Here is a 15,143-nt window from a genome sequence, read left to right as displayed (position 1 = left end):
TTAGGACAAGGGAAGAAGGTAGGTTATGGGAGGAAAGAGATTGTTTGACAGAAAGCACTTTAAATTGTATTGTCAAAGTAGCAATAATTTTAGATTTAAATTTTTAAATGAGAAAGCGGCAATGAACTTAGACTACAGAAATATGGTGTAAAACACTTTTTGAGCATCTGACATAACTGCTGTGTCCTGCTGTTGCTATAGCCCCAGGTACTTTAGCATTTTGATTATGAAGGAAGAGAACTAGAGTTGCCCTGTCAGAATTTCAGAGGTCATAGATGCTTCACTAGATAGATAGGAAAATGTTACCATTCCTGTTACTGCCACAGCGTGGGACAGCCTCAGCAAAGAGAATGATACAGAAGCACCCCAAGGCTGAGAGACTAATTAGGAAACGCCAGATGTCGTCAAGGGCACAAATCTCCATACAAAGGGTATTGGGCATGTCAGTCATAATTATTTCAGTCAGTCCTTGGTTCAGCTTCATTCCTTAACAACACAGAATCTGTATTAGGCAATGTGTTTAAAATGAGTTCCCCAACAATTATTGTTTGCTATCAAGAGCTCTTCCATCATCCTGAAAATTTAATTGCAATTGAGAAAGTAACATTTTAATTATTGATCTGTTGGTAGTCCTACAATTCTTAGAAGGAGTTCACTGTATATCTGGCAAGTCTCAGTTCTTCTTAGTTCTAGAACACTGTAATGAGGACTTGTTTGTTTCAGTTCTGAACACTGTGCTTCAGTTCCTCATTCAAACAGATCAGTGCAGCTACTGGCCAAACTCATATCAAAAGCTGATGAGGACCCCATATGACTATGACTATAACAGCCACTGAAAAAATGCTGCAGGTTGTGGTGCTCTACAGGGGTAGGTGTCAGAACCCACAGCCAACAACAAAGTACACGCATCCAGGAACGGTTATACTTTTATTGCAGAGCTATAGATGCAGTAACATAGGCACTGTTAAGAATGGCGGCGGCCCCATGGGCATAATAGGATATAGGGTATTCGTATGCACCCCCCCCCAACAGCACTGGCCAATTAGGCACCCTCCCGCACGCGGGATAAGGCTTAGAGACAGATAGCTGAAGCTGAGAACGCACACTCTCCCACGACACCTAGGGAAATCCCAGACACTGCAACACCCTCCTGCACATCTGTATAGATAAGCATTTTGGTGCACAGCAGAGAAAGGACAGAAAGGAATGCAGTAGCAATTAGCCTGAAAGGAAAGCAATAGCAATTAACCAGATACAGACCAAACTCCCCAACCTTCATGGCAGCATAGCTGACAGTAGGTGGAGTACCACCCATAAAGGTGAGGTGTATGCTGTGGTGCTCCACAGGGCTGGGAATGTGGTACAGTGGATTTAACTCCTTAGGCTTACCAATGATACAAAATGCTTCCACTCATATGGCTGCTGCTGTTGCCACCAGGTGACTCACATGAAAAACCTAACACAAACACCATACTGCAGCAAAGACTGCTCTCTTGTGGACAAGCTTTTTATTGGGCTCCAGCTGAGCTAAGTAACATCTGAATATCCTTGACTTCATAGCAGTCTTGGTTACATTTCTACAGTCCCTCATAAATGGGAGAGTTGTGGATTCTGTTGGAGAAAAGCTCTCTAGCTGTGCTATCAAAAGGATAGCATAATATGATAGCAACCACCAATGTCAATCTTTGGGAGCAAGACAAAAGGGGGAATAAATAACCAAACATATCTAGCTAAAGAATTTTTTTTTACTTTCTTCTGTTGTACAAATTTTTTTTTCGGAATTGCAACTCAAATGAACACATCAAAAAGTTGAGGGGAAAAGGAGGAAGAGAAGGAAGACACCATGGGCCAAAGTCTGAGTCATCAAGTATGTTTTCCTCCAGCATATGCTAAAGTTGATAAGTCCAGCTTAGTCTTTAATGCATCTGAAAGTTCCTTTGTCAGTAGTTCATGAAGGGAAACTCCATCATGAGAATATACCCAGTTTTCCCCAGTCCAGTCATAACGCTTGGGGCCACTGTGAAATCATAAACAAAAACAGAATAAGCTTAAAATTCAAACTATGATGATAAAATGTATAAACTGAAAACTGATCTTGCTAAAATGAGATTAGGCCAGGAAATGACAACACAAATGGCAGGAAATCTGGAAAAATCTTGATTCTGTGGTCAGACTTCAAGAGTGTAAGAATTTCTTAATTCTCATTAACACAAACAGGACTTTCACCATGCCTTGTCATGACTGGGCTTATTGTACATTATTGAGGAGGAAAAGAATATAAGTGAGTGCTTCTGCAGTAATGCGTGAAAAGGACTGGATTTTGCATCTCTGCTACGGGGAGTGGACATGTGGTGATAAGAGCATGACTCTCCTGGTGTAAGATATGCACTACATCCTATCTCCCCACATTATGGCAGAAATACCCATTGGAATCACTGATCTCAGGAAGGCATAAAAAGAGATTGGAGACTGGTGATATGGCCTGAATAAATCAACATCCAGCCTTACTGCACATGTAGGTTTGCTGCCCCTATCACCACGGAACAGTCATGGTTCAGACTTAACCAAGCATGATCAGTGAGCTGAGATGATTCTTAGGTTCCCATGCTAGGGTTGCCAGGTGTGGGTTGGAAAATACCTGGAGACTTTGGGGGTGGATCCTGGACAGGGTGGGGTTTGGTGAGGGACCTCAATGTGGTACAATGCCACAGAGTCCACCCTTCAAAGCAGCCATTTTCTCCAGGGGAGCTGATCTCTGTCAGCTGGAGATCAGTTGAAAAAGCGGGAGATCTCCAGTCCCCACCTGGAGGCTGGCAACCCTATCCCATGCTGCCTTCTTCTGTCCATTCCATACACATCGTATTTTGTTTTCTTTTTATTACAACTGAACCATACAGCAGAACTTACTGTTTTACCTACCAATCAGGATTCAAAACCAGGATTACCAGAGTGCTGAATCCTGTTTTATGAGAAAGGTAGCAAATGTGTGCAGTGGAAGTCATTAGTTAGATCACCACTCACAAGAATGCGGGGAACATGTGAACCCAAGAAGCTCCTTGCTCATTCATGTAGCCGCAAACCATGGCTTTTCATTGTCTGAACAATGCCATTTTCTTCCAGCCATTACAAGGTAAAAACCTTGTGTAATTAGTGGCTATGATTTACTAAACATATACATAGTTTGCAGGATCACATTTTACCCTTCCTGAGAAGGAAAAATTGTTATGTGAATCACTTTAGGTCAACAATTAATCACTCTCTTATAAAAAGCTCATTTAATATATATCTCCACAACAGGAAAAACAGATACCCAAACAACCACCCCAAAATGTCTGTCTGAATCAGTGTTTATGGACACAGAGATTTCTTTTCTTTAGGACTGTCACAGAACACTTGAATATATTAAAATATATCCAGTGATTTCAGTGGGCATATCAGATGTAACCCAAGCATTACAGCTCTTTCCCTTCATTTTTCAGTTCTGGAAAGTCTGACTGGACCTACTGGCCAAGACTGCTCTGAAACTTGTCAGAAAATAGGAATATGCACAGAAATTTTATTTGGGTAGCTTTCACTTTGTTTTATTCTTTAGTAGTGTTACATGTTTCCTTCATTATACTAATTTGGATTCTTTATTCTTTTGTTTGTTTCCATTTATTTCAAACAGGAAGCACATTTCTGTCTATGTTCTTTGTTTTCCATCCACCTGTCGCTTCCCAAACATTTGCACATGGCACATTTATTCCTGAGACCAACGCCTAATGTTCTCCACTGCAGGCTTATCCACATGGTCACTCTGAACATACGTATTGTCACTGTCAGATCTTGTGGAACGGCCATCCAAGTACATCAGGAAGCCACACACTTTGTTGATATTTAGAAACCATGTAAAGTGGAATTGAACAGAATGTCTTTTATAGAAGATGACTGGCCTTTTCTACAGTTTATCATGACTGAATTATTCTTATAGTTTTCAACATTGTTTTAACATGCCTTCAATACATTTATCAGAGAAATGTCTTAAACTAGGGGTTTCCAACAAGGCACATACTTGCTTCTGCAGAGAAGCTCATGCAGCCACTAGAAGATCCAGGGAAAGACTGCGAAGAGATCTGCACTAGGCTTTTCCTTTTTGAAAAAGGGTTTTATTTCATAGGGTTTTCTCTGTGTGACACTTAGTTAACAGCTTCTTTTCCGGTGCTCTTCCTAGTCCATGTTCTTTCCAGAACAGAATAAAACTTGAGAGCTTGCCAGGGAGAAGTAGCAGTTCAAGGTATTTTTCATTACTCCGAAGCAGCTCTCATTAAAGAAAAGATTGGCAATCCCTGTCTTAAAACATATAAATAAGAGACTGTACCTCTTGACCAAGAGTTTCCCCGGCCAGGTATCAGGCAAACAGAGTAAGGATCTACATTTTATAGGTAATTATAATTCTTACTGGCACACAAAAGTATGAACTTAAGTGAGTTCTGTCTTCTGACCCAAGATTCTCAAACAGGGACCATGTGGGTATAGGTTTATTTCTTTTAAACAGCATTTAAGCTCTCTCACGTGTTTTGTATTCAGTCACCCAGTTATACCCATCATGTGCAGTAAGTAATAAAAATATGGTTTATGGAAAGCAAATAGCTTTAAAAGGGGATTACACGGATTCATGGAGAATAGGCCTATTAGTGGCTATTAGCCATGGTGACTGAGGGGAGCCTTCACATTTAGAGGCACTAAACCTCTGAATCCCAGTGCCATGAGACAACATCAAGGGAAGATTTCAGCCTCTATGCCCTGTTGTTGGCCCTCCAGAGGAACTGGTAGGCCACTGTGTGAGACAGGATGCTGGACTAGATGCAGGTCTGATCCAGCAGGGCTCTTCTTATGTTCTTAAACAGCTTAAAGGAAGGAAGTTAATATCTATTAAAATGTTGGAGTTGGTTCTTCAATATTTACAGATCAGACTGTTTATATATATTTAATATGTTGCATATGTTGTAGAGTAAAAGATGTAGCACCATGACATTTCTGTGCATTATTTTTGCTGGTGTTAGAAGAGCAAGCATGTAGCCACACTATGGCTGCAGTGCTCTCTCTGCTGGCCGAAACCCCCCACTGCAGGATGAGTCTTGTTTATCCTGGTATTCTGCAACAAGGACAGCACTGTAGCAGGTGCAATTTGACCCTTTTGTTTTGTTCATTGGTGGCCTGATTTTCACGGTGCTTGGCTTGTATTATCCCCTAATGTTTGCTCATTCTATTGACTGGGAGTGAAATATTCTGAGAACTGGGTAGTCAGTTCCTGTAACATTAGAGATTAAAATGCTTCCATTTTCCATAGACTCAATGCTACTCTAGGAATAATATCTTCTTATCATAACAGGAAAATCATACTGGTAGTTCAGAGGAGCACATGGAGAAAAATGAGGGCTTAAAAGATTTTACCAACATAAGTCAACTAATGACATTGTTACACAGTTAAAGCTAAACAAATGTCAGCCTGGCCATGGTGTGGATGGAAGACCACCTGCAAGCTACTCTTAAGATTCCCAAAGGATTGTCATAAATGAAAAGCCTATAAAACGGAGCTAAAGTGCAGTTCAGTTCAGGTGTGAATGTTCAGACTGGCCTTGCCAACAAATCTCTGCTTACCTGGTTGGAGAGGACAGCCATATCTGTTTGTTTGGAGTCTGTTTGTTGATCACATATGTTCCCACGTTTCCACCAAATTTAACTGTTAGCACTCCAATCTAAAAATAAAAAATAAGCACATTTCTGGTTTGAAGCACAAGTCCAATAATTTAGTCTGCAGCAAAGAACTTTCACATAAAGCTGGGTTTTCTAGTGGCATAAAATAAATTATCAAGTTCATTTGAAGTTAAGCCTGCTGGAGCTCAGTGTATTAAATTATATCTGCTGCCAAAATGGAGTTTCAATAATAGGACCATAGGCACAATTTGTAAATTCGCTTTCTTGTACATGACAGCAGTTGACTGCCGGTTGTAAAGTAAAAATAGATTAGCCATTTGTTTTCATATTGAATTTTGATTATTTGTTACTTTATATTCCACTTTTCTTACTGAGACTCTAGGAGTTTTACTTAATTTTAAAACAATGCAATAAACACAATGGAAGATATAATGGTATAAGACTCAAATACAAAATCAGAAAATAATGCAATAAAAAGTGTAAGATGCCATTCCATAAACAATGCAAAAACTAGATTACAAAAATTAGAAAACAGTGCTGAAGAGTCAAAATCTCAACAATGAAGCCATGTGCACATCTGAATGGCACCATGTTCATACAATGGATTCTCTGAAAATCAACTTTACTATTTGCTTCCAGTTATGACTTAGGAATCATCTATGAGCGCTGTGTAATTTGATCTCAACAGTCAATTACTATACTGACTCGCTTTGGAACAGAAGAGGTAATCCAAAGCAGGGCTTCAGAGAACCCCTTCATACCACCCAGACCCAACCCAAACATCATATGAAAATCCCACTATTAATTGGACTATATGAACCCTCCAGCCCACAACTTTGATCCAAAGTTTTATTTTAATGATCCTGACTTGTCCAGGGCATATTTCAAGAAAAATGTAGATGGTTTTCAAATTTGTGTCTTAAACTTACTCCTTCAGTGCTCTGATGAAATGCCCAGTTATTAAATTTTATCTCAGAAATGTTCTATCTTAATACCTTGATATTTGCTTGAGTTTGCATATGTAAGTTACACAGCATTGTCCAAGGGAAAGTTTGTTTACCTATCCTTTCCAACAGCATCTAAATTTATATTTTTTGTGTTTCCCACAAGGCCAACTCAGTCCCAAAATTTAGAAGCTGGGACAGAAATCTAAAAGAAACTAAGATATGTCAGAGAGAGAGAGAGGCTGTAGGCTAGATTGGGCCTTCAGGATCTCCCTATTTTCCATATATCCGCTCTGCTCCAGTCAGACTGTACCCATGAAGTCCATCATGGGTGGGCTTAGGTAGACACCAGCCGACCAATGAACTGCCAGAGGGCCCACTCATCCTTAGGGTTATGGTATCTGGTACTGACCCGTCTGCAACCCATGAGAGCACAAGAAGGCCCTGGGGGAGCCTCCATATGTGACAAAACACCCATGGTCCTGTCTGGCCCCACTGGCTATGCCTTCTAAGCCAGCTGCAGCCATCCTGCAATCAGCACCACTCTTTACCTCCAAGCCCCTCACACATTTCACAGGAGCCATTTTAAATACTGTTTCCTGAAAAGCTGGCTGCCAAGCTTCAGCATAATACAGGGAAGAGCACTGCAGAATCAAGAGGCTCACATTTTAAAAGCCCCACCTTCCCTCTTCTAGCCAAGCCGGGAGGGCATGGAGGAGGGATGGCACTCCTGTGGAGGATCTGCATAGTTTGGATTGGACACTTTGTTGTTGCTTAATACTCACCAGTTGCAAAAGGGTCACCTATAGACAATGATAATGATGTTATTGCAAGGGAGGGGGAGACTTTCTCCCTTCTTATGAACAAAGCCAGTTTGTTTTTTTAAAGTTATCTCATCTCTCTCAGACCACTTCGAGTTTTACCGTAGCCCTTTAAACAAACTAGGAAACAGAGTGAGAGTGGGGCAGAGTGACTTGTCCTGCGCAGCAATTGGCCAATGCAAACAGAAGCAGGTTCAGGTAGAGGACTTCTTCAGTTTCTGTCTTGAGCTGTGAGAGAGGAAATGGGAACCTGGAAAGCTGCTGATGGGGGGGGGGGATGGGTCATTTATGTTAGCTTGTCCAAAAATGAAGCACCCCCCTCCTCCTCTGCCTTCCCCCTCTGCCCTGAGGCTTTGAAATTAAGGGTGTTTTTTTAAATAGCTATCTGAGAATCCCAAACAAAGATGGGGATATATTGGAATGAAAGTCAAAGCGGCCAAACAACTTCAAGCAGACTGATTCCCAGTAGACAGGAAGAAGTTTCTTGACCTGCAAAGAGTTAAGTGGCTGTTTCCTAATTCTTCACACCCCTATTCAGTCCATGTCACAGTAGTTATCACACCCATAGCTGGGTTTCCCCCCATTAGCCAAGTACCCTGGCACCTGTATGATGTATTTTCCTCACTACAGGTTTGCAAGCAAGACTCCGCTTCCCATTTTACATATGAGATGCTGCAGCAGCGCATCTGTCATCTGCCAGGGCCTGCCCATGGGCCCACTGGAAGAAGAAGAGAAGAGCTGTAGAAGGGACTCTCCCTGTACCTGCACCTGACGCAGGAGCATCCAGCCACTTGCTTTCTCCAGCACTAGACAGGCTGCAGCGAGTCCTGCACATGTGAGTGTGTTTCCAGCACACGGCTGAATCAGCTTGCCTCATGCAACAGGCAGGGCTTGGACTGTACTCTCTTCTTGAGTCCTCCAGCAAGGTAGGTAGGAGGCAAGCTTCAGGGCTAAATATTTCTGGGGGGGTGAAGACCCTTCCTGCCTCCCTCTCCTCTCCCCAGCTTTCCCCTCGAGGTCTGTACACAGCATTTTGCTGCTGTGTGCTTGAGAGGAAGCACATGACATGTATTTGCTGCTGTTTCTGGAGCCTCAGCTTCACTGAGATGTACTAAAAGGAAGGACAGGATTGCCCATTGGGAACAGCGGAGAGGCTTGAAGGCCTACTGTATATAATGAGAGCCACTGGCATAGGTTTCACTGAAATACATTACAGCAAGAAAAAGTTGCAATGAAAATGCAGAATGGATTTAAAATAATGGTCTCTGAGCCCAGATAGACTGCTCTGGGACTGGAATGACAGCCCCTAGAGTGGCATGATGGCCCCTGAGAGTAACAGAACCGTTCTGGGTCTGGAATGACAGCCCCCAGAGTGGAATGATGGTCCCTTGCAATAGAATCAGTGCTGTTATTCTAGGCTCAGAACACTTCTACTACTCCCAGGGAACATCGTTCCACTCTGAGGCCTGTCATTCCAGATCAGGAATTCAGGTATCTCTGTCTGACAGTAGAAAGCTGACACAGAGATGACATGACTCAGTGCCACTTGGTGAAGCTCCAAGATTTGTACACAAAAAAGTCTGAAATTGACACACTGTACTTCTTGGAATTACCAAAACCTGAGATTCTGAGGTAATTTTAAATTGCATATCTATGATCAAATCATGAGAAATTTACAGTTCAAAATATAGCTGTGACTTTTAGTCCTAATAAATTCAGCATTTTCCTATTGCTTCTGTTTAATTTTTTTAATGAACTAACATGGCCCATGAAATCTAATTTTTACATTCTAAGAGTGAACAAAACACCATGCAAGCACATTCTTTTCCACATCGTAACAAAACACTGGCCAGTAATTAGCAGCCTTTGCACTGGTTTACCTACAGCACGTCCTATATTGGAACTGAAAAGTGAGAACCGCTTGATGATAGTGTTAGACCATAGTGATAGTCCATACCTTTAAGACTATATTTTTAAAAAAATTAAATTTAGGCTCACTGTGTAACCTTGACTGAGTCACTATAGCTTTTTCTAACCTACCTCTCAGGGTTCTTTTGAGATAATTATTTGTTTACTTGATTTATATCCTGTCTTTTTTCCCAACAGGGAAGTGGGAAAGGGGGCCCAGTTATACCCAAGGCCTACAAAAACCTGAAACTGGTCCTCCCACTGAATATAGATGCAGACACGTCTCAGCTGCAGTTTGCAAAGAATGCTACATGTCTTGAGCTGAAATTTTGGAGAGGAGTGTGTGTGACATAGGTGGGTGGAGCCTCTACCACACTTGACTCCCCCATGAATATGTCCCCAAAATGTACTATGTGGCCTATAGGCAGCTGGCCCTTCTCTCAGAAATGTTCTGACTAAGTGCAACTCTGGGGGGAAAGGCAGTTTATAACAATTAGAGGTTGGACTAGATGACCTGCAAGGTCCCTTCCAACTCTAACATTCTATGATTCTATGTCCTTCTTCACCCAAAGAGTGATGAACACATGGAATTCACAGCCACAGGAGGTGGTGGCGGCTACAAGCATGGACGGCTTCAGGAGGGAATTAGATAAACATATGGAGCAGAGGTCCATCAGTGGCTATTAGCCACAAGTTATAGATAGGAACTCTCAGTCTGGGGCGTGTGATGCTCTGTATTCTTGGTGCTTGGGGGGGGGCAACAGTGGGAGGGTTTCTAGTGTCCTGGCCCCACTGCTGGACCTCCTGATGGCACCTGGTATTTTTGGCCACTGTGTGACAGAGTGTTGGACTGGATGGGCACTGGCCTGATCCAACATTGGCTTCTCTTATGTTCTTATGACTGTGATAACCCCAATTTCACCCTCACCAAAAGGAAGATAAAAATCTATAAAGTCAACTGTAAAAGCAAAGCAAAATTTACCCCAAAGGAGACATCATAATCTTCAGGAATAAAATGCTTGTCTGTCAAATCCTCAAAGAAATCCATTAATGACTCCAGTGTTTCTTCAGCAAGTTTTTCATAGGTAGTTTCATCTAATAAGCTGTGTCATGTAAAGACAATTAATTAGCATCCATTCAGAGATTCTCCTATGAAAACGCTTTAAGACCAGTGCTAAACTATCAGTGCAATTCTAAAGACACTTTTCTGGGCGTAAGCTCCATTGAGTAGATTGGGGGGGGGGAGAGTCTTAGACATATAATAACATTAATTTAAATGTATGAAACTTCCCACTTATGTATGAAGCTGAGACTTAACATTACAGAAAATCTCAACACATTCCAAGAGGCAAGAAAAAGAGTTTTTGTAATCATTTGGGAAGACATCTGGTTTAAATTGTGAAGTTCCTTAAATTCTTAATTCTGGCAATATTTCCACAACAAAGTATTCTGGGTAACTTCCACTCATTTCAGTAGGGATTGAACAGCAGTGTTGTGGTTAGAAAAGAGGGCACTACCATACAGACAGATGTATACAGGAAGTCCACTGATGTCCACGCCTTCTTAGCTGGCAACAGTTTCCACCCCTACCATTTCAAAAAGAATCTAACATATTTGCAGCTTCTGAGACTTAGAAGGAATTGTAGTTTAGAATCTGATTTTAATAAACAGGCTCAAATAGTAATGAAGCAACTCTCAGACAGGGATTATTCTGCCAAGATTCTTAAACAGATTTTTTACAGGGCCAAAAATACTACCAGATCATCTCTTTTAACTCGCAAAAACGAAAAAACAGAAAACTGATAGGATGGTGATAACTTTCACAAATAATAAAACATATTCTCTAGTCAGATATATAATTTCAGACATCTTATTATGGTTGAGCATCTATTAGTACCCTTTCTAGTTCATTATTTTTCCCTGTGGGGAGTTTAAATATTTATTTACTTACATTAATAAGTAGGCTGTAAGAGGCTGTTCTGATAAATAAGTTATCTTGAGGAATCTGTAGCCTACAGCCTGCCACCCACCCACCTTCCCATCATAAATACAACCAGTTGAACATGTTCTCTTCCACAGTTCTAATGGGAAAGAATGCAATTCAAGCTGGGAAAACCAGTAGCATTGCTGTAGAATTATGGGTAAACTCACTGCACACTGCAGAAGTTTAACATAAATGCCATGCACATTAAAACACACACCTGCATCATTATTCATGTAATTCTGTAGTAATTTTAGAAACTAGGACCCTGTCCAACATCCACAGTCGCAAGTTTTTTTGGATGGCAAAATACAGTGTTTGTTGAGGAAGCCAGATGCTAATTTTATGTTTATGTTTGAGAAATCCCAAAGTTACCAGTGATATAAATTACAAGTTTTAAATACAACTTACCTCTTGTCATTGATCATCCCTACACTTCTTAAACATATCAGCTGAACTCTCTTGGTTTTGACCATCAGAACATGGTCTGCAGAATGATGGTGAGAATCCTGTAAACAGGTAAAGAATGCCACAATACATTTGCCGGCTTTGTAGAAAGGTGGTATTCAGTAGAAGGCCAGATTAAAGGGCCATCAAGAGAGCCAGTGTGGTTTGCTGGTTAAGGGTACTGGATTTTCTCAGTGTTGAGGTCAAGGCAATTCAAATCCATGGCAAAACAGCATCCACATAACCCGGAGCAACAGCAGGCTGAAACTAGGCTGACCACTGAAGGGAGATAATGTAATGCAGAACAGGGGGAAAACCCAGAATAAAAAGAAGGTTGAACTCGATTTTAGTGCAGAATGGGGGAAAACCTGGATTAAAAAGAAGGTTGAATTTGATTTTAGTGCAGAATTGCATGGAGGATACCACAGTGAACATGGATTAAAAGGAGACTGCAGAAAGGGCCTATGATCTGTAAGCCCTAGGTTTGAATCCCCACTCAGCCATGGAAGCTTGCTGGGTGACCTTGGGCCAGTCACACACTCTCAGCCTCATCTATTGCACAGGGTTGTTGGTTATTGTGAGAATAAAACAGAGGAAGGGAAGAATGGTCATGTTGGGCTACCATTGGTGAAACAAACACGGTATAACTTGCTAAACTGAATAAGTAACTATATAAGCCCTTCACAAGTTATAGAAATATGACGTTGTCCTAGAGGGAAGGAGTAAGCCCTTTGACCACTATTCTTATTACTTTAAAATGCCTACACAAAATACAGTACAAGTAAAAAAAACCCCGGTCAAATTGGAACTGACTTTTCCTTGAAAGTGCTTCCCTAGTTCATGCATTGCTTTTACATAGCCCGTTACACTGCCTTAGACCGAAACGCCATTGTGCAAGTTGCCCGTGGACGTACTAAATAGCGCTTGTGACGTGTAACAAGCAGTATTTTCTCGGCCCCTCCTTCCATGCATTAATGCTCATGTCAGAATGAATCGATAGTTGCAAACTCCAGTCTGACCTCCCTTCCAGGGCTCCAGAGCCTAACATTTGGCGAACGTTTCCTGTTGACCAGCCAGCAACATAATTAGAGAGCGATGATATATGCGTACAAGGACAACCCGCTGGGAGGCGGCTCTTCAGACCCCTTTATCCAGGTGGATAGAGAGACTGCTTGTTCTGCTTCGGCGGAGATACAACCTTTTGCCGCGTCGCGTCTAGAAGCACATTCCGTGGCAGCAGGGACCCCCTTTCTCCCTCCCAAAGAAGGCGCTCGAGCCTGCCATTCTGCACGACCTGACCACTCACCGGCCGACTGTGAAGGATGGAAGAAGCCGCTATGGTTCCTCTCAGGGGCCACGCTGCCTCCTTCCGCCACCCAAGGCCCTGGCTCAAACTGCGGACTGCAACACGCGCGGCAGCGGAAAAAACACAGGCAGTGCCGGGCCTCCACATGCTACACACCGAGGCCCGCAGGAAGGCCCAGTCTCCTGTAGCAACGCCTGCTTGTTAACAGCCGAGAAAGGAGAAGGCCCAGCTAAGGCAAGCTGCTGCCCCCTCGTGGTGTCACAGAGCACGTGCAGCGGGATCATCGCTTCTGTGTGATTTCTAAAACTAGAAGCCTCTCTGAGCTCAAACACACCTGTTAGCGTTGCCCTTTGTCCCCGAGACCTTGCTTTCTGATGCTAGACAGGTAACTACTGCATAATGAAACCCCCTACAATGGAATTCCACTTTTTAAATAAACTTTAGCAGCTACAAAACAAATTCAGCAGGTGAAGCTTTCCCAACATAGAATGCAGTAATGGGGGAAAGTTGAACTTCTGACTGTTGTAGGGTTGTCAGCTCGGACATCATAAGCGAGAGGTCATTCTGGCTCCCCCAGCTCTTGGGAGGGGCTCTTTTAAAAGTTATGGCCGCCGTCGCTGTTCTCCGCCACAGCTGCAAAGTCTGCGGAGGGAGGGGAGGGGCGAAACGTTCCCTTGCCTCCCTGAGTCTCGCGCAGTGTGCGTCACCGGTTCAGTTTTCAGCCAAAGATCCAAATTGCACCCTGCTAAGATCCCTCTAGGAGCTGCAGTGGCTCAAGTGGTTAAGACGCTGAACTGCAGGCTGTGGAAGGGCAGTAGTTCAGCAGTTCAAGACCCGAGTTGCCGCATGACGGAGTGAGCTCCCGTCTCTAGTTCCAGCTCCTGCCAACCTAGCAGTTCAAAAGCAAGAAATTGCAAGTAGATAAATAGGTACCACTTCGGTGGGAAGGTAAAAGCGTTCCGTGAGCCTTGGTGTTTAGTCATGCCGGCTACATGACCACGGAAACGTCTTCGGACAGCGCTGGCTCTTCGGCTTTTAAACGGAGATGAGCACCGCAACCCTAGAGTCGAACTCGTCTGGCGTTCGAGCAAGGGAACCTTTACCTTTACCTTTTAAATATCCCACTGCAGTAAACCACACTCACACAGTTCTTGTGGTTAACTATGTACAGTGATTTATTTCCAATATATACAGCTCTCTCCGTCAAAGTGCTCCGCCATACACTCATACAAATAGAAGGGATACAATGTACAGACTACATACACTTATATACACTGACCAGCCAATCAGGTTGTCGTATCCCCTCCATTGTTCTCTATGGTGGGGGAAAAAGTAACTTTGCCCCCCACCATAGAGAACAATGCTCCCTGCCTTTTTTAGGCTCTGCGCCGGAGCGCTGGGCCTGAAAAATGGCCTGCAGAGCCCCTCCCTTCCTTTTTCAGGCTCCGCACTAGAATGCCAGCCTGAAAAAGGGCCAGCCGAATGTCAGTTTCGGCCCCATTATATCCTATGGGCCATTGAACTCAATGGTGAAAACATAGGGTATATTCTGGGGGCTGGAGGGGAGGGGGTTTGAGGGAAAGGCTCCAAACTCACAGGGTCGCTGCTAGAGCCACTCCCCAAGACACCAACCAAGTTTGAAGAACGTTGGACCAGGGGGACCAATTCTACGGGCCCCCAAACAGGTTGCCCCTATCCCCTCCATTGTTCTCTATGGTGGGGAAAAAGTAACTTTTCCCCTCGAGCCCCGTCCCCCAGCAGCCCTCATACCAGAGCACCTGGAGCAGTCTTGGGAGGTGGACTGGCAAAAAGCAAAACCAAAAGTGCAGGAACTCGAGAGAACTCCAGGAATGGAGCCAGTTCCTCTTCCACAGCCCCAAATGCGACCCACAAACCCTGAGCTTGCTTTTTCTCATTTGTGAGTCTGGCCTCCACACTCCTTTAACGAGGCAGCCCTGAAGCTTGGGGCGGCGGGAGTTTCTTTGCACGCAGCTTGTGCGGCTGGCTGAGTGCCTCTTCTGCTTTTCCACCTCTCGCCT

The 15,143-nt window shown here is 43.2% G+C and overlaps 1 protein-coding gene across 1 annotated transcript; it reads right to left on the bottom strand.

Annotated features, from left to right (window-relative positions):
- Window positions 1–1,273: 1,273 nt before the first annotated feature.
- FXN (frataxin) lies at window positions 1,274–13,315 on the bottom strand. The gene is made up of 5 exons (XM_015405893.1): window positions 13,105–13,315; window positions 11,763–11,860; window positions 10,353–10,473; window positions 5,641–5,738; window positions 1,274–2,017 (listed from the first exon to the last, which is right to left on the bottom strand). The coding sequence occupies exons 1-5, from the start codon at window positions 13,249–13,251 to the stop codon at window positions 1,864–1,866; spliced, it is 618 nt and encodes a 205-aa protein (XP_015261379.1). The 5' UTR covers window positions 13,252–13,315; the 3' UTR covers window positions 1,274–1,863.
- Between the last annotated feature and the right edge of the window lie 1,828 nt (window positions 13,316–15,143).

This window comes from Gekko japonicus, unplaced genomic scaffold (genome assembly GCF_001447785.1).
Source record: "Gekko japonicus isolate JY-2015 unplaced genomic scaffold, Gekko_japonicus_V1.1 scaffold1507, whole genome shotgun sequence".
Lineage (NCBI taxonomy): Eukaryota > Metazoa > Chordata > Lepidosauria > Squamata > Gekkonidae > Gekko > Gekko japonicus.
The sequence above is the reverse complement of the archived record's forward strand: the minus strand, read 5'-3'. Positions and strand labels throughout refer to the sequence as shown.

Coding starts and splice junctions, on each gene's coding strand:
- FXN (XM_015405893.1), bottom strand. CDS start 13,251: ATGTGGAGGCCCGGCACTGCCTGTGTTTTTTCCGCTGCCGCGCGTGTT. Junction 11,861..13,104: donor CCATCCTTCACAGTCGGCCG/GTGAGTGGTCAG, acceptor ACCTGTTTACAG/GATTCTCACCATCATTCTGC. Junction 10,474..11,762: donor GGGATGATCAATGACAAGAG/GTAAGTTGTATT, acceptor TACATGACACAG/CTTATTAGATGAAACTACCT.